Source organism: Oncorhynchus keta, chromosome 16 (assembly GCF_023373465.1).
Source record: "Oncorhynchus keta strain PuntledgeMale-10-30-2019 chromosome 16, Oket_V2, whole genome shotgun sequence".
NCBI classification, from domain to species: domain Eukaryota; kingdom Metazoa; phylum Chordata; class Actinopteri; order Salmoniformes; family Salmonidae; genus Oncorhynchus; species Oncorhynchus keta.
Window position 1 is genome coordinate 1,877,590 of NC_068436.1, and position 19,808 is coordinate 1,897,397.

The 19,808-nt window shown below is 42.0% G+C and overlaps 1 protein-coding gene across 1 annotated transcript; it reads right to left on the reverse strand.

Moving 5' to 3' along the window:
• Positions 1-7,141: 7,141 nt before the first annotated feature.
• On the reverse strand, positions 7,142-10,199 carry LOC118395349 (secreted frizzled-related protein 2-like). Its single transcript, XM_035789093.2, has 3 exons — positions 9,601-10,199; positions 8,792-8,872; positions 7,142-8,671 (listed from the first exon to the last, which is right to left on the reverse strand). The coding sequence occupies exons 1-3, from the start codon at positions 10,094-10,096 to the stop codon at positions 8,367-8,369; spliced, it is 882 nt and encodes a 293-aa protein (XP_035644986.1). The 5' UTR covers positions 10,097-10,199; the 3' UTR covers positions 7,142-8,366.
• Positions 10,200-19,808: the final 9,609 nt, after the last annotated feature.

The window sequence follows — 19,808 nt, forward strand, 5'->3', positions numbered from 1 at the left end:
TCGGAACACATTTTAGAATACTGACCACACTTATGTTTAAATCAAGTTATTTAACACAAGGAACCCAGTGGTTTATTTTTGTACTACATTTCTCAAGTACAACATCTTCAGTTTCTTGTCAATTTCTCGCATGGAATAGCCTTCATTTCTCAGAACAAGAATAGACTGACGAGTTTCAGAAGAAAGTGCTTTGTTTTTGGCCATTTTGAGCCTGTAGTCGAACCAACAAATTTTGATGCTCCAGATACTCAACTAGTCTAAAGAAAGCCAGTTTTATTGATTCTTTAATCAGGACAACACTTTTCAGCTGTGCTAACATAATTGCAAAAGGGGTTTCTAATGATCAATTAGCCTTTTAAAATGATCAACTTGGATTGGCTAACACCGTGCCATTGGAACACAGGAGTGATGGTTGTTGATAATGGGCCTCTGTACGCCTATGTAGATATTCTATTCAAAATCAGCCGTTTCCAGCTACAATAGTAATTTACAACATTAACAATGTCTACACTGTATTTCTGATTTGATGTTATTTTAATGGACAAAAAAAATGCTTTTCTTTCAAAAACAAGGACATGTCTAAGGATCCCAATCTTTTGAACGGTAGTGAATATTTTCCTTTATTATTTTCCCCCTAACTCCACCAAATCAAATCAATCTTTGTCATGTGCCGAATACCACAAGTGTAGACCTTACCACGAAATGCTTACTGACAAGCCCTTAACCAACAATGCAGTTCAAGAAGAGTTAAGAAAATATTTACCAAATAAACTAAAGTAAAAAATAATAAAAGTAACACAATAACATAACAACGAGGCTATATACAGGGGGTGCCGGTAACGAGTCAGTGCGCGTAGGTACAGGTTAGAGGTAATAGGTACTTATAGGTAGGGGTGAAGTGACTATGCATAGATAAACAGCGAGTAGCAGCAGTGTACAAAACAATTGGGAGGGGGGGTTGGGGGGTTAATGTAATAGTCTGGTGGCCATTTGATTAATTGTTCCGCAGTCTTATGGCTTGGGGGAAGAAGCTGTTAACGAGCCTTTTGGTCCTCGACTTGGCGCTCCGGTACCACTTGCCGTGTGGTAGCAGAGAAAACAGTCCTATGACTTGGAAGCAGCAGCAAAGAAATTATTTTGATGAAACACTCATCAATATCATGCCAATATGTAAATGAGAGACTGTTTTTCTGGTTATTTTATGGGCTTTCCTCTGACTCCGCCTATTATATAGGTCCTGGATGGCAGGAAGCTTGTCCCTAGTGATGTACTGGGCCATTCGCACTACCCTCTGTAGCGCCTTACGGTCAGATGCCGAGCAGTTGCCATACTAGGCGGTGATGCAACCGGTCACGATGCTCTCGATGGTGCAGTTGTAGAACTTTTTGAGGTTCTGGGGGACCCATGCCAAATCTTTTCAGTCTCCTGAGGCGTGCCCTCTTCACGACTGTCTTGGTGTGTTTGGACCATAATAGATCGTTGGTGATGTGGACACCAAGAAACTTGAAACTCTCGACCCGCTCCACTACAGCCCTGCTGATGTTTCCAGTAGTCCACGATCAGCTCCTTTGTATTGCTCACACTGAGGGAGAGATTGTTGTCCTGGCACCACACTGCCAGTTCTCTGACCTCCTCCCTTTCGGCTGTCCTCCCCATCCCTCCCCTAATTGGAGAAGACTAATGGACAACAATACGTAGGCTTTGACTTCCTGCTGACACACACTATATACATTTTATGGACACATTAGTCATCTTGTTTTGTTCTTTTTAGTCCCACCCTTCAGCGCTCCCCTCACCCCTCCCATCTATCTCTGAACACCATCCAGTTTTGATTTCTATTTGCCATGTATTTTTAAACTGTGCTGTTTCATAAAAGTCCTGAACTTTTCTATTCTCACAGTTTATACAGATTGTAACTAAAGCAAACATTTTTGTTCTGAGACTTATTTTATTATATTGATCGATTGAATATGACTTGTTAAATCACCCAGCAGTGGTATTTGCAGAGTTAGCTCCAGGTAAATGTTGCAGTTCTTCAGCCATTCCTAAACATGCTTCATCTGGGCAGTACCAAAGAAGTGATCTGATGATTGTCTCTTTGCAGCAAAATCTGAACAACTGGGATGTTTGTATCCCCCATATATATATTGTCAGAAGTTTACATACACCTTAGCCAAATACATTTCAACTCATTTTTTCACAATTCCTGACATGTAATCCTAGCAAAGGTTCCCTGTCTTAGGTCAGTTAGGATCACCACTTTATTTTAAGAATGTGAAATGTCAGAAAAGTAGTTGAGAGAATTATTTATTTCATCACATTCCCAGTGGGTCAGAAGTTTACATACACTCAATTAGTATTTGGTAGCATTGCCTTTAAATTGTTTAACTTGGGTCAAACATTTTGGGTAGCCTTCCACAAGCTTCCTACAATAAGATGGGTGAATTTTGTACCATCCCTCCTGACAGCTGGTGTAACTGAGTCAGGTTTGTAGGCCTCCATGCTCGCACACACTTTTTCAGTTCTGCTCACACATTTTCTATAGAATTGAGGTCAGGGCTTTGTGATGGCCACTCCAATACCTTGACATTGTTGTCCTTAAGCTATTTTGACACAACTTTGGAAGTATGCTTGGGGTCATTGTCCATTTGGAAGACCCATTAGCGACCAAGCATTAACTTTTTGACTGATGTCTTGAGACGTTGCTTCAATATATCCACATCATTTTCCGCCCTCATGATGCCATCTATTTTGTGAAGTGCACCAATCCCTCCTGCAACAAAGCACCCCCACAACATGATGCTGCCACCCCCGTGCTTCAGAGTTGGGATGGTGTTGTTCAGGTTGCAAGCATCCCCCGTTTTCCTCCAAACGTAACGATGGTTGGGCATTCTGGCCAAACAGTTTTCTTTTTCATCAGACCAGAGGACATTTCTCCAAAAAGTACAATCTTTGTCCCCATGTGCAGTTGCAAACTGTAGTCTGGCTTTTTTGTGGCAGTTTTGAAGCAGTGGCTTCTTCCTTGCTGAGCAGCCTTTCAGGTTATGTCGATATAGGACTTGTTTTACTGTGGATATAGATACTTTTGTACCTGTTTCCTTCAGCATCTTCACAAGCTCCTTTGCTGTTGTTCTGGGATTGATTTGCACTTTTCGCACCAAAGTTTGTTCATCTCTAGGAGACAAAACACGTCTACTTCCTGAGCGGTATGATGGCTGCATGGTCCCATGGTGTTTATACTTGCGTACTATTGTTTGTACAGATTAACGTAGTACCTTCAGGCGTTTGGAAATTGCTCCCAAGGATCAACCAGGCTTGTGGAGGTCTACAATTGTTTTTCTGAGGTCTTGGCTGATTTCTTTTGATTTTCCCATGATGTCAAGCAAAGAGGCACTGAGTTTTAAGGTGGGCCTTGATATACATCCACAGGTACACCTCCAATTGACTCATATGATGTCAATTAGCCTATCAGAAGCTTCTAAAGCCATGACATCATTTTCTGGAATTTTCCAAGCTGTTTAAAGGCACAGTCAACTTAGTGTATGTGAACTTCTGACCCACTGGAATTATGATACAGTGAATTATAATAAGTGAAATAATCTGCCTTAACAATTATTGGAAAAATAACTTATGTCATGCACAAAGTAGATAGCCTAACCAACTTGCCAAAACTATAGTTTGTTAACAAGAAATTTGTGGAGTGGTTGAAAAACGAGTTTTAATGACACCAACCTAAGTGTATGTAAACTTCCAACTTCAACTGTATATATAAACATTCTACTGGTTGCAAGAATTTGGTATAATTTAAATAGAAAAACTCATACATTTTGAATCCAGCGTCATATTGCGTATCAGTTCCTAAAACATGTACCATTGCATCGGTACATCAAAAATTTCTACCCAACTACAATATTTTGCTACCTGTATGGCACAGCTGTCAATGTTTGGGTCCTGAAATGAAATTATTTATAATTTTCTTTAACCTGCTTTGGTCTTTAATGCAGGGCTGACAGACAAGGTCCTTCCTTACCTTCTTCTCCCTCATCCAATTGCCTCTTCCATTTTTACTGAAATTCTGCAATTAGTTTGTTGTAATTTTGGATAGAGCAGACATTTCAATAGTTTTGTTAGCTGCTTGTGTGACAATTCCACCAGTCCTAAGTATGAAATAATTGACAAATATTACACTGTAAAAAAAAAATACAAATAATTTAGTGCATTTGAGTTTAACCAGAATATTTATTGTACTATTTGCTCTGTCTTTTCTGGTGGATTAAACTGAAATTGCAACCAACTTTCTATGGCTTGTTTCATCTTCAAATAACCAAATCTGAATGAAGGGGAAAAGGCCATTCTTGAACACTGGGGGAGCCCTTAATACTAATCTGCTGGAGAACCAGTTTGGATTTAGGTATAGTTTTTGTATAACTGAAGCCTTTGAGAGGTCCAATACTTTAATGTTTAATTATTTTTGCCCTCCAAATTCATATTCATTACAGTGCATTCGGAAAGTATTCAGACCCCTGACTTTTTCCACATTTTGTTACGTTACAGCCTTATTGTAAAATGTATATATTTATTTGTATTTATTTTTTATTCCCTCAATCTACACACAATACCCCATAATGACAAGCAAAAACAGGTTTTTAGAAGTAAATAAAAAACTGATATCACAGTTCATACCCTTTACTCAGTACTTTGTGAAAGCACATTTGGCCGTGATTACAGCATTGAGTCTTCTTGGCTATGATGCTACAAGCTTGGCACATCTGTATTTGGGGAGTCTCTTCCATTTTTGTCTGCAAATCCTCTCAAGCTCTGTCAGATTGGATGGGGAGCGCCGCTGCACAGCTATTTTCACGTCTCTCCAGTGTTTCTCATAGTCTGAGAGTCCTTTAGGTGCCTTTTTGGCAAACACTAAGTGGGCTGTCATGTGCCTTTTACTGAAGAGTGGCTTCCGTCTGGCCGCTCTACCATAAAGGACTGATTAGTGGACTGCTGCAGAGATGGTTGTCCTTCTGGTAGGTTCTTTCATCTCCACAGAGGAACTCTGGAGCTCTTTCAGAGTGACCATTGGGTTCTTGGTCACCTCCCTGACCAATGCCCTTCTCCCCTGATTGCTCAGTTTGGCTGGGCGGCCAGCTCTAGGAAGAGTCTTGGTGGTACCAAACTTCTCCCATTTAAGAATGATGGAGGCCACTGCTTTCTTGGGGACCTTCAATGCTGCTGACATTTTTTGATACCCTTCCCCAGATCTGTTCCTCAACACAATCCTGTCTCAGGTGCGTGCCTTTCCAAATCATGTCCAATGAATTCAATTGACCACAGGTGGACTCCAATCAAGTTGTAGCAACATCAAAGATGATCAATGGAAACAGGATGCAGCTAAACTCAATTTGGAGTCTCATAACAAAGGGTCTGAATACTTAAGAAAATAAGGTATTTCTGTTTATTTATAATACATTTGTAAAAATGTCAAACCTGTTTTCGCTCTGTAATTATGGGGTATTGTGTGTAGATTGATGAGGAAAAAATGTATTTAAATACATTTTAAAATACGGCTGTAACGTAACAAAATGTGGAAATAGTCAAGGTGTCTTAATACTTTCCAAATGCACTTTCTATCAATAGGCCTGTTTAATCTTGGCTGACTTGCCGTTCCAAATTAAATGGAATATTTTTTGCTCATATAATTTTTTTAAAAAGTTGTTAGGTTGTTGTTAGGCAGGGCCATAAGCAAATAGGTCAACTGGAAGATTTGACTAAAAAGTTCATCAGGGTGATTTTTCCACAAATAGATAGGTATTTTCCTTCCATGGTAGTAAGATCTATTTTTGCTAACTTTCTATTAACATTTATTGTAGTGAGATCATTTCCTTCTTTCGGGATATGCATATGATTGGTCAGTATTTGTATTAAACCATTCCCTTCTCTAAACTGAATACTCATTTCCCTAACTCTTATTAATATGAATTTGATTGGTCAGTATTTGTATTAAACCATTCCCTTCTCTAAACTGAATACTCATTTCCCTAACTCTTATTAATATGAATTTGATTGGTCAGTATTTGTATTAAACCATTCCCTTCTCTAAACTGAATACTAATTTCCCTAACTCTTATTAATATGAATTTGATTGGTCAGTATTTGTATTAAACCATTCCCTTCTCTAAACTGAATACTAATTTCCTTAACTCTTATTAATATGAATTTGATCCCCACATGGGTCACATATTCTGAAAATATGTATATCTGTAAATTGATAGTGGTAACACTAAAATCCCCATAACTGTCACATTGGCCCTGTTCGTTAATAATTTGAAATATATCCAGCAGATGGTGCTATTACTCAAGTGAGCTCTTCATTATTGTATACATTTTACCCTAAGAGATATTTTGGTCAGGGCCTCAGTGCCCAAAGTATTGGTTTGGTCTGGGTCTTGGCTCGTCTTTGTGGTCTCAGCTCATGATGTGGTGAAGATACAGAACATCACTAGCCCAATTTATACCTGGTGCTCACATGGGGTTGTCGTCTATACTTGGGCATTAAAATGTGTATTTTATCAGTCCACTTTCTCTGTATTGTGGCCAGATGTTTTTGATTCCTCTCTCTATGCAAATTATTGGACAGATATTGTTTAAAAATAATATGAATGTATTCATTTTAAGACAATGGTGCCACCCGGAAAATTATGTAAATGTTTTTACAGTCCAGATCTGTCTACACTTGTGAGATATCCGGACACAATGCGTGCTGTGCTACCTCTGCAAGGGGTCAAGAACATCAGATCACCATGTGTTTTTTTGATCATCTACACCTGTCTACAAATGTGGGCACAATCAGGACAAAGGACGCATGTTACAGTAGCACCAAATAAATGAGACTGAGTACCATCTCTTGCCCTGGCACCTTGCTTTAAATGTGGAGGCCGTAATGGCATGCTAACGTTTAGGTAGATGGATACTTTAAGAGGGTTGGTCTGGGTCTTGTCTTTCCACATTTGAACCGATCTTGTCATAGTGTCAATAAGCTGAATCTAGCTCTGGTTATCAAGAAGTTGGGTCTTGGTCTGGAATGGTTCTGAAGAGGTCTCCGGTCTTCACTTCATATCTGTTCCAAACATAATAAACATGCCATTGATTTGTATTTTAAAAGGTTCCTTGAATTGTTTCCTTTAATTAAGAGGGATCAAAAGATGCAGTAACCGGTCATTTATAAGAATCACACTTCTCAGATTAATATTATACAAATATATGTTTAGTGTTGGAATTTTAAAAAACTTATTACCATCTGAATTCACACTTGTCCCGACTTCTGCGGTCTCCCAAAATTATGTACAAGAATACAAGGTTTATCTGCTATTTACAGAGTACTATATAAAGCAGTATTTTACACACACACACTACAGCTGCATTTTTTTTTTGCATTCACCCCAAGCAATTAAAACACAATCGACCACTAATATACAATCCTGATATACTTAGTTAACATACCTAAGACACGCTGTCATAGTGAGAATAAATGTCTTAAAAAATTGAAACACAGAAATGGCATGTCAAAGGAACTAACGTGAAAAAGCTTGAAACAGAGGCACATTTCATAATCAATAATTGTGGTGGAAATAGGAACAGTGCAGCATTGAGGCTCATGTACAAAAAGTTGACCGTCCATTGACTGCAGAGGGTCAAATAATGGATCGTTGTCACCACAATGATATGGGCCTTGCTCTGGCCCGTTGAACTTCCGATGCCAGGGGTACATTGGAAGTAGTATCTAAAAAGGCAGAGAATATAGCCAGCTATCTCTCGTTGCTTGAGAAAAAGAATACGTAAAAAAAAGAGCACATTACACTGCATTTCATTACATACCTTAGTCTCACTATCATCATCTTAAAGAACACATCTGAACAATATCACACCATGCACACAGAAACCACACACTCTCCTCTCACCTGATGATAGGCCTATGCACTGAAAATGTATCCAGCCTCATCATCAAGTCTGGATAAGTGTAGCCTAACAGACTGCATTTAATCATGAAAAAAATGACTGGTAAACTAATGATTTTCAGTCTTTTCAGAAACACTGAAAAATGCAGACAACATGACATGTGTCGTAAGGCCTGTTTGTCTTTGATTTGACTGTAATGTGTATGTGATTTGCTTTGTCTTAAAGACAATTGATGGCTCAAATGAGACCCTAATAAACCATGAAATTGTTGAAAAGTAGCCTATGGCAGTGCTAAACATGATACTAAGGACAGGACATTTAACAATACTGACTGAGAACTAGTTGCATCCGGATCAGACCAGATCCGGCTCTTAAGAGTTTCGATAAGACTCATCTGGATCTGAGTCTTGCTTCGCTTAGCACTGCAGCTTGCGGATGCTGCGCGAGATCCTCTTGAACTCACGCTGGCCCCGCTGCCAGCGCTTGAGCGAGGTGATCACCAGGTGGCCATCCATCTTCTGGCCCATGACCAGGTAGGAGGCGTTGATGTCGTTCATCTCGTCGCACACGCACTGCAGGCCATCCTTGAGCCAGAGCACCGTCTTGCGCAGGTCGCGCTCAGTCACGCCGCTCAGCTTGTAGATGGTCTTGCTCTTGGTCTCGGGCACGATCTTGGTGTCGCCGTTCATGTAGGAGATCTCCTTTACCTTGATCTTCAGGGCTACGCAAAGCAGCCAGGGGTGAAAGGAAGAGGTGGAGGTTAAGGTTTGGATTTGTTGGACTTGAAAGCGAGTGCTAATAAGCCGACTGTATTTAGTTAGAATTCAGGAATAGGACTTACCGAAGTCATTTTTGCACAGGTTGTCAACTATTTCATTGTCGTTTTCCTCCTTTTCCTTGCAGGCGTCACACACTCTGGGCACTACAGGAGAAACGAGAGCACATGTATTATACTCCCACTGTACATTCAACAGGTGTTCTATCGACTGTCACATAATGCAGCATATGACAGTTTAAATAGTAAAGCTCTTCAATGCATTCTTTCTCACATCCCACTGTTGAGAGTGATCTCAGGAGTAACCTGTGGCCGTTTTACACATCCCCTTATTAAGAGAACAACCCAGTAAAAACAGGTCCTGCCCAAAGGAGATTCCACAAGCCTCCCCACTATTAACCTGATGCTCAGGCTTATGAAAATCCAGGGGGGAATGGAGCTCCAGGAACATGGCTATGACGTTTTATTAAACGACTCCGTTACATTACCGCATTGGATCTCATTAGGCTCCTACATCAAATGTGTCATTGGCCGTTTCCCGTTTAAAGTAGTGTCATGTTACTGTAGGCTAAGACATATTTTGCCTTGACTTTATCAGTATATTTTTGGGGGTGAATGCCAACAGAATGCAGCTGTAGTGTGTGTGTGTGTGTGTGTGTGTGTGTGCGTGTGCGCGTTTGTGTGTGTAAAATGTTGCTTTATATAGTACTATGTAAATATCAGATAAACCTTGTACTTTTTGTTATGTTTCCATAATAAAGCCGTGTATTTTGTTTTCAGAACTGGAAGTTAAACAGGTTTTACAAAAAAATAATCGATTGAGGTTTATTCTGTGAAAATTGTAAGTGTCTAGCCGGATTATGCCAATACCTTACCTTCTTTGGTGACTGGCATGAAATGATCGATGCCCGCTGGAGGGATACACAGGTCATTGTCGGGCGGGAAGCGCTCGCAGTCAAGCATATCTGGCCACGGGAACCCGAACGCGGACATCACTGGTGCGCAACCGTGTTTGACGCTCTCACACAACGACCTGCACGGCTGGATAGGCTCGTCCATATCGTCCAGACAGACCGGTGCAAAGAGAGAGCAAAGAAACTTCCTCGTGTCGGGGTGACACTGCTTCTGGACCAGTGGAATCCACGAAGAGGCTTGCTGCAAAACCTCGTTCATTGTCTCGTGCCCGAGAAGGTTCGGGAGACGCATCTCGGTGTATTCGATGTCATGGCACAGGACAAGATTGGCCGGGATGGGCTTGCAGTTATTCTTTTTGTAGAATAACTCGGGTTGACCGAAATTGTATAATCCGTGGATTGCCATGCACGCAGGTAATGTTATCGCCCATATTATGGACAGAATGTTGTAATTCATAGTTGTTAGCTAAATTGTTTTTTTTTTTAAATCGAAACGGCGAGCTGCAATGCCTTCATCCAGGTGTTCTTCAGCATCAGTAGAGGACCACTGACAATGTTCTGAATATGTAGTAGTTTAACATGGGGTGTTCTTGTGGGCATGTTTGGGAGGAGTCAAGGGCGCGAAGTAATCTCATCCATTGGTCCAGTTTCACTCCTCGGTGTCAGGTAAACATTCGACTGGCAGTGCACTGGGATATGTTATACAATGTACAATGTTCTTCATTTCTTATATTAGCAAAATATACTCTACATGGTAAATTATTTCACTACCAAGCACACCTATTTGCAATTGAAGCCAGCAGAATGGGAAAAATACCTCACACATGCTACAAAACGATGTCTTGCACTGTTCTTTACTAGGTAGAACTATATCACTTAAACGTAGGCTTTCCAGTCTCCTATGCTTTTTTGAGTAAGCTGCCAGAAACAATAGTAATGCATTTACCAATTAAAACCCATAAGCTACAGCTTGTCTTTAGGGAGTAAGTATGGAGTTAGGAGAGCTATATTGAAAGTGCCACAATTCAATTCATCTATGTGTTAATTTATCATCATTACCAGGGTTTAAACCTTCTAGCCCATTCCTCAGGTTTATACACCACATGGTGAAATATAGTCCAGTGAGAGAACCAGAGCCTGGCGCATTGGACCCAGGGGTGAAACTTCATCTCCCCCTTTGGCTGTAGCTCTAGCCTGGCTCCCATCCCACTCAACACCCCCTGGGCTGGAGTCTGGTCTGCAGACAGCCAAATGGTTCTTCTCAGCCTTGACATCCTGCCCTACTTTCTCCTTGGGGGGAGATGGTGAGAGCTTTATCTTAAAGGTTGATGCTGTTCATGCTCGCAGGAGTCTTTGCTCCGACAAGTACAGCTCGATCAATGGGTAAAAAGGGAGTGCTGGAGTTGACGTGATCAGCCTCCATTTCCTTACTAGAAAGCTAGTACTCTGAGAAGAATGTTGATGTTCAGCCACACACAATAAGAACATAAGGGAGCATGTGCATTGCATTGTTCTATGGAATTTGACCTTTTATTAAAGCAACAATAATGTGTTCTTGCTTGTTAAAGACGGCCTCAAATGTTGTATAATTTCAGCCAGTAGTTTTGAAAATGATGGTCACGGGCAAAAACGGGTCCCCATTTTTTTGTGTACCACGTCATCCATTTTGTGTACCACGTCATCCATTTTGTGTACCACGTCATCCATTTCGTGTGATACTTTATGGATTTTGCCATTTGTATGATGTCATACGAATTTTGCAATTCGGGTGATATGTTAAAGATGCACTCAGGGATCTTAAGCACAAGGAATTGTAGCAGATTGCACACATTGGATTTGTAACTTCCCTTCTAGTATGTCCCACAAATATGTTATTGCCTTGTAGTTGACATGTTACCTACCATGACAATAATGTACACAACCAATGTGAAAGTACTATATGGGTTTTTACTATAGAAAAAAATGATACTGCATTGAAAAAAGAATCAGAGGGAAGAAAGTGACATTGCAATGGTGCGATATAGCATCAACCAAAACCGCGATAATAAAATACACAAGGGAAACAAATTGTAGGAGTAATCTATCAAACGTCCTAAAGCTGTTTTACGAGGCCCATAAAGCCTTTTAGCCGTGTGCCATCCATGACAAACAAGCCATGAACTGACCCCCCCTCCCCTCACCACCTTTGGATGGAAAAACCAATGAACATGATTCCTTGCTAAAGATTTCTTCTGGGACAGGAAGTGCAATATGTATTTTGCTGCGGTCTCGCAATCTCGACTTCACTTCTCGAGACCCCCTTCCAGCACCCCTCAGCAGCAGATCTGGGTTCAAATCCCACCCACCTGCTACAGTGGCACTCCAGTCGGCTCAAGCAAATGCTTATAGTATTCGAAGGAAAACCAGGTCTGCGCAGCAGTCGCTTCGTTCGCCCTAGAAGTTGATATAAGTAAATGGCTGAAGAGGGAGGAGAATAGAAGTCAATTGAAAACCAGAGAGTAGTTTACAGTGTCTGAATTAAACCCATCATTAAAGTTTATAGCTTTATGTGTGCCAGTTTTTCAGCGGGAAGGGATAAAGAGGATGGTTCCGTTGGGAAAATGCCTAAAGTTTGGGATTTTTATTCTGTGGTAAAACAAGACAGAACTTATATCTTATAAATGACTAGGAGTGTTTGGCATGAGTAAACTGTCTATCAGTCCAAATTAATAGCTGAGCATTTTCCCATTCCCTTAAATTAGGTGTTTTATTGTTCGCTAGCCATGATAAAATACTTCTAAATTTCTCCTGGAATGAGTCATCATAGAATCATGAGCAGATGGCATACCTTCTACCGAGTCACACATTTCATCTCTTTATATCTTTATAGAGGCTTGTATGGATTTGTAACGAATAATTGTACCTATTACGCCCCCTTTTCAGGAAGGCGGATCACCTGGAGCGCATTTTAGAATGCATAAACATATACATTCGCTGTCAAAGCAAGGCCATTGTGTGTTGGGACAATGTGAAACTGACTACAGGCACTCCCATTTTACCATCCTCCAATAACATTTCGACCGCTCCTCGCTGAGTGTCCACTGCGCACGTCCCCGAGAGTAACTTAGCCCACCCCCCAGTGGTCTGAGGATCAATGGACTCCAGTGCTCTGCTTTTATGGGACAACGCTTCTCCCTTCAAACTCGCTCCTCTTCGTAGTGAGCAAATTCCACAAAAAGCTTCTGCGGAGACACCTGTAAGGTCGTATTTACTCACTACAGCCCCATTAACCCACTACTCGGCTTCCCTTGAACCTCAGGGTCCTGAGGCTAAAAGCCACGCAGCGAGCCCAGCTATTTAAACACGGTTTAAACCCAAGGTTTGATAGTTCAAGTGACAATCCCCTCTGTTGGGCTACCGGGGTGATCTAAAGGCTACAAACGGGAGCCCGGCTTATACTGGGGAGTCTTTATATCTCGCTACACCCAGGGCCTGTATTCACTAAGCATCTCAGAGTAGGGGTGCTGACCTAGGATTAGGTCCCCCCCTTGTCCATATAATCTTATCCATTATGATCTGAAAGGGACAACTGATTCTAGATCAGTGTACTCCAACTCTAAGAAGCTTTGTGAATACGGGCCCAGAGAATGGTTGTGGACACATTCAATGGGAAAGCCAAGGGGCGTAGAATGCGTTGAGGCTTCACAGGCCCACGGGGAGTGGGTAAAATCACTGGGGAAGCCAGAAAAGAAAGCCATATTACAACCTGTATGATAATTGCGTTGTTTTCTCTATAACCTATTAGGTCATATGCCTTGCCACCGTGATATATACTGTAGGCCTAAGGCCGAGACAATAAGAAGATACAATGGCAGAATAAATTCAACCACACCTTTGTTTCATCACAAAACCGGAGAGCAGCATCTGTCCAGTGAAGTCCACGAAGCCTATTGCATGTAACAAACAGTTACATGACCTAGAGCATGGTCAAGCAAGTTAAATGTTTACGTCATTTTCTAACTACTATTGATTTCGAACCACGGAGTGTTACCGCAAGTCGCTAAGAAAACACCAGCACCATTTTAACTTCAGGATTCAAATGATCAAATCACCTAATACAGTGATAACTAAAAGATACCAAAAACTATTTAGTCCAAACAATGCAAGCTAAATATGATGTGGCTTTCCATGGTACTGATGTGTGTGCGTGCTTGAGTGAGTGAGTGAGTGAGTGAGTGAGTGAGTGAGTGAGTGAGTGAGTGAGTGAGTGAGTGAGTGAGCTCGCGCAACCCTACTTGCAGAGAAACGCCAATGCCATCCTCTCCTTCATATTGCCAAAACGGTCTGTGACTTGGTCATACAGTAACGTTACATGCATAGTATTTGTTGTCCTCCTAGGCTACCTGGCTAAAATGCTTGTCGCTAGTCTACGTCCTTCATGGATAACAATGTTAACATTACGGGCACAATGTATGAATTTATGGTTGGTTGGATCGCAGTTATATAAATCACTGGCCAGAGAGAATGAATTCAAACCAAATCGTTATCTCCATCCATGGCTAATTTTGGAAAGGGACAATTTTATCTAGCTAGCTACCGGAGGACAACGACACCATGATATGCAACGATTCATGTTTTTTGACAATTTGCTTTTGATGTCATTGATGTGAAGCCAAATCCAAACTGTCTTCCCTTAAAACTTTTTTTTTGGTCCGCTAAGACCATTCACAGTTGAGCTCGCTCAGCCAATCAACGTTGAGCTAAAATATCATTTTATTTTAATTATCAAGGGAGACCAAATGCTCTCTGGCTTCCCTTGCGTTCAATTCTACGGACAGCAACAATGTCATACTCTTTTTGACCAGACAGCATCAGATAGATGGGCTAGACATACAGAGACAGAGGGGCGCTGTTTCGCTCACTCGGATGCTTTCTCTGGCGAGAGAATTCTTGGGAATTTAAGGAAAATTATGAAACACAGAGACACAATAATGTGTGTTTCCTTTTTTTCCTGGTAAATTTTTTGGGGAAGCCTGGCTTCCCTTAGCACCTATGAATACACGCCACTGTGCACAGAACACCACACACTGCCTGTACATCACCCTAAACCTCATCAAAAGCACCAGAGACAAAGCCCATGTCAGATTAAAATGACCTAGGCGAAAGGAAAAGCACATTGTGGTTGGATTTGAATAATTTAGCCTAGCAGTTAAGAGTGTTGGGCCAGTAATCAAAATGTCTCTGGTTTGTCACCCTGTGCCAAGTAGAGTGTGTCACCGACATTGCAATGTTTTACAAAACCCCAGAATTGCTATTCGGACCACAAGCGTGATGTAAAGCGTTGTACCCTGCAACCAAGAACCCCAAACAGCATAACGGTGTCATACAAATCAGCACAATCTGTGTTGGCCCATATTTGTCCTCCATAGCCAAGGGAGATGCTCCCTAACAAAGCATAGATCTCAGGTCAGTCTGGAGTTTGACAACTTTATGGTTGGAGGGTATAGTCAGGAATAGGGAAGCTGCTCCTAGGCCTGCGCTTAAAGGGGCCACATCTCCCCAGAGCAAGTACCAGCAGGTTCTCATTACGACGCTGTGTCAAAATGAGACGCAGCTTTGTTGGAGCGACTCGCTCATCTGTAGGCTGGGAACCCTACCTTCCTCTCTTTTTGCATTTTTTATTGAGAATCGCAGGCCGGACTACTGTCACAAGCCATTAGTGAGGGAATGTTTCCTCGGGTTCAAGAGAAACCCAAACCCCACTGGAAGCCTTTGAGGAATCAATTCATCGAGCGTCAATAAAGTTCCTTGCGGTGTGAAGGGGGCTTGGACCATCGGGCCGCTCGAATGTAAAACAAGATTTCTCTTTCATGTTTTCACATCAAAGTCGCTATTCCTTGATCGGAAAGCTCCTTTTTTCCCATCTGCACTTTACACCAACATTCTTAAATTTTTTAAAGTTTGCTATTTGGGAAGGAGTTCACTAGTCAGGACTATATTTACTATAATTTGGTTGTTAGTGACATATTTCTAATTATAGTAGCTGGGATTAGTGTCAGTGAAACAATGTAAGCCAATCTCTTTCATCGTTATGGTACGACATTCTATTGTAATCACGGTTCCAAAATAATTGTTGATGGCGTTCGAGAAGGGCTTTTTAGAAGGGTGGAAGTTTTGACAAAGACTTCATGTTCAAAGATACTGGTTAAACAATGAGGTTTCAAAAAGGTGTGATATATTGTGAATATATCACATCTAAAGGGTGTTGTTAAAGCTGATTGACGTTTAAAATTCAGCAGTTACAAATGCTTGTCATTAAAGCGGCAGTTCAAACAAGTTGTCACCACACCACTGTTTTGCTAAAGAGCTGAAGGATGTGGCCCGAGAAATGATCCATGGAGATCTATGGATGAAAAAAATGACCATCCATGAAATCAAAATGATAGTTTCAACTATGTTTTAAGGTTATACAATGTTTTAAACAATCTTATATTATGGGTTCTGATGGAGTAAGACTGTTGAACTTAGCTCATGAGGCATTTCCAAGTTATTTTCTTTCAAAAATATAAATAAATAAATGGGTACATACTGTATCATACATTTAAAAGTAAATAAAAAACATTTAAAAAAATAAAACAATCCTTTAAGCACTAAGTTTCTCAGGTCTGACCAATCAGATCAGCTATGAAAAAGATCTGATCTGATTGGCCAGAAGACCAATTAGTGTAAGAAATACCAGCAGCCATAGTGGTCGGCAAGTGCCAATCTATCATAGATGTATCTTAGATCTGCAGTGTATGATCTATTATAGATCCACAGTGTACTGTATGGACATGGTTCATGGTCTGAGTGACAGTTAGACCGATGCTTCGTGAAATCAACAAGGCTGTTCCACTAGAACCTCTACTCTGTACTTATCACATAGGGCCCACCACAGGACCCCCAGCAGAGAATCAACATATAGTCCAGGATATGAACTGAAGTCCACATGGACCACACGTACTAATGAGCTTGTTAGCGGTAATCCCTCCGCATACTTTGACATCTAAAATGTATTAATCTCATTAAAGTTCCAAAGAGTCATATAGATAATGCTTGCTGAGTGTAATTCATGAAATGCCCCCATTAGAGAGGTAAAATTGTTTCAGTATGGCGGTTCAGGAAGCTGTGACACAGTCAACTCTCAGGCTAAGGGGGGTAATAATCAGATGAACACTAGCCAAGAGCTATGGCCCTGTCCAGCTTCTACTTCAACTAGATCTACACATCTGTACAATGCTCAAATTCAACAATATCTACATAAACTCAGCAACAAAAAAAATAAACATCCTCTCACTGTCAGCTGAGGATATTTTCAGCAAACTTAACATTTACATTTACATTTAAGTCATTTAGCAGACGCTCTTATCCAAAGCGACTTACAAATTGGTGCATTCACCTTATGACATCCAGTGGAACAGCCACTTTACAATAGTGCATCTAAATCTTTTAAGGGGGAAGGTGAGAAGGATTACTTTATCCTATCCTAGGTATTCCTTAAAGAGGTGGGGTTTCAGGTGTCTCCGGAAGGTGGTGATTGACTCCGCTGTCCTGGCGTCATGAGGAGTTTGTTCCACCATTGGGGGCCAGAGCAGCGAACAGTTTTGACTGGGCTGAGCGGGAACTGTACTTCCTCAGTGGTAGGGAGGCGAGCAGGCCAGAGGTGGATGAACGCAGTGCCCTTGTTTGGGTGTAGGGCCTGATCAGAGCCTGGAGGTACTGAGGTGCCGTTCCCCTCACAGCTCCGTAGGCAAGCACCATGGTCTTGTAGCGGATGCGAGCTTCAACTGGAAGCCAGTGGAGAGAGCGGAGGAGCGGGGTGACGTGAGAGAACTTGGGAAGGTTGAACACCAGACGGGCTGCGGCGTTCTGGATGAGTTGTAGGGGTTTAATGGCACAGGCAGGGAGCCCAGCCAACAGCGAGTTGCAGTAATCCAGACGGGAGATAACAAGTGCCTGGATTAGGACCTGCGCCGCTTCCTGTGTGAGGCAGGGTCGTACTCTGCGGATGTTGTAGAGCATGAACCTACAGGAACGGGCCACCGCCTTGATGTTAGTTGAACACTTAACATGTGTAAATATTTGTATGAACATAAGATTCAACAACTGAGACATCAAATGAGCAAGTTCCACAGACATGTGACAAACAGAAATGGAATAATGTGTCCCTTGACAAAGGGGGGGGGGGATCAAAGTAACAGTTAGTATCTGGTGTGGCCACCAGCTGCATTAAGTACTGTAGTGCATCTCCTCCTCATGGACTGCACCAGATTTGCCAGTTCTTGCTGTGAGATGTTACCCCACTCTTCCACTAAGGCACCTGCAAGTTCCCGGACATTTCTGGGGAGAATGGCCCTAGGCCTCACCCTCTGATCCAACAGGTCCCAGACGTGCTCAATGGGATTGAGATCCGGGCTGTTCGCTGGTCATGGAAGAACACTGAAATTCCTGTATTGCAGAAAAATCACGCACAGAACGAGAAGTATGGCTGGTGGCATTGACTTGCTGGAGGGTCATGTCAGGATGAGCCTGCAGGAAGGGTACCACATGAGGGAGGAGGATGTCTTCCCTGTAACGCACAGTGTTGAGATTGCCTGTAATGACAACAAGCTCAGTCCGATGATGCTGTGACACACCGCCCCAGACCATGACTGACCCTCCACCTCCAAATCGATCCCGCTCCAGAGTACAGGCCTCGGTGTAACGTTCATTCCCACAACGATAAACACGAATCCGACCATCACCCCTGGTGAGACAAAACCGTGACTCGTCAGTGAAGAGCACTTTTTGCCAGGCCTGTCTGGTCCAGCAACGGTGGGTTTGTGCCCGTAGTTGACGTTGTTGCCGGTGATGTCTGGTGAGGACCTGCCTTACAACAGGCCTACAAGCCCTGAGTCCAGCCTCTCTCAGCCTATTGCGGACAGTCTGAGCACTGATGGAGGGATTGTGCATTCCTGGTGTAACTCAGGCATTTGTTGCCATCCTGTACCTGTCCCGCAGGTGTGATGTTAGGATGTACCGATCCTGTGCAGGTGTTGTTGCACGTGGTCTGCCACTGCGAGGACGATCAGCTGTCCGTCCTGTCTCCTTGTAGCGCTGTCTTAGGCGTCTCACAGTGCGGACATTGCAATTTATTGCCCTGGCCACATCTGCAGTCCTCATGCCTCCTTGCAGAATGCCTAAGGCACATTCATGCTGATGAGCAGGGACCCTGGGCATCTTTCTTTTGGTGTTTTTCAGAGTCAGTAGAAAGGCCTCTTTAGTGTCCTAAGTTTTCATAACTGTGACCTTAATTGCTGTTGTAAGCTGTTAGTGTCAACCACCGTTCCACAGGTGCATGTTCATTAATTGTTTATGGTTCATTGAACAAGCATGGGAAACAAGTTTAAACCCTTTACAATGAGGATCTGTGAAGTTATTTGGATTTTTACGAATTATCTTTGAAAGTCAGGGTCCTGAAAAAGGGCCATTTCTTTTTTTGCTGAGTTTATATACACTGACTATACCAACCATTAAGAACACCTTCCTAATATTGAGTTCCACAGGGATGCTGGCCCATGTTGACTCCAATGTTTCCCACAGTTGTGTCAAGTTCGCTGGATGTCCTTTGGGTGGTGGACCATTCTTGATACACACAGCCAACTGTTGTGCATGAAAAACCCAGCAGGGTTGCAGTTCTTGACACGAACTGGTGCGCATGACACCTACTACCATACCCTGTTCAAAGACACTTGCATTTTGTGTCTTGCCCATTCACCCTCTGAATGGCACACATACAATCCATGTCTGACTTGTCAAAGCTTAAAAATCCTTATTTAAGCTGTCTCCTCCCCTCCACACTAATTTGAAGTGAATTTAGCAAGTGACATTAATAAGGGATCGTGGCTTTTACCTGGTCAGTCTATGTCATGGAAATGTTTGAATGTTTAAACATTATGTTAATTGTGTATACAGTGTGAGTCAAAGTCAGCAGCTTGGTACAAAAAAAAGGCTTCTTCAGGTTTGTCCCTGTAGAACAACCCGTTATGATTCTAGGTAGAAACATTTTGCCCACAAAGAACCCTCTTAAAGCTGTTTTTTCCATGGAGACTGTTTTGGAGAACCCCCCGGATGAAAAGTGTTCCATTTTATATATATAGAATAAAGGCTTC

Coding starts and splice junctions, on each gene's coding strand:
- LOC118395349 (XM_035789093.2), bottom strand. CDS start 10,096: ATGAATTACAACATTCTGTCCATAATATGGGCGATAACATTACCTGCG. Junction 8,873..9,600: donor CATGCCAGTCACCAAAGAAG/GTAAGGTATTGG, acceptor TTTCTCCTGTAG/TGCCCAGAGTGTGTGACGCC. Junction 8,672..8,791: donor CCTGTGCAAAAATGACTTCG/GTAAGTCCTATT, acceptor TGCTTTGCGTAG/CCCTGAAGATCAAGGTAAAG.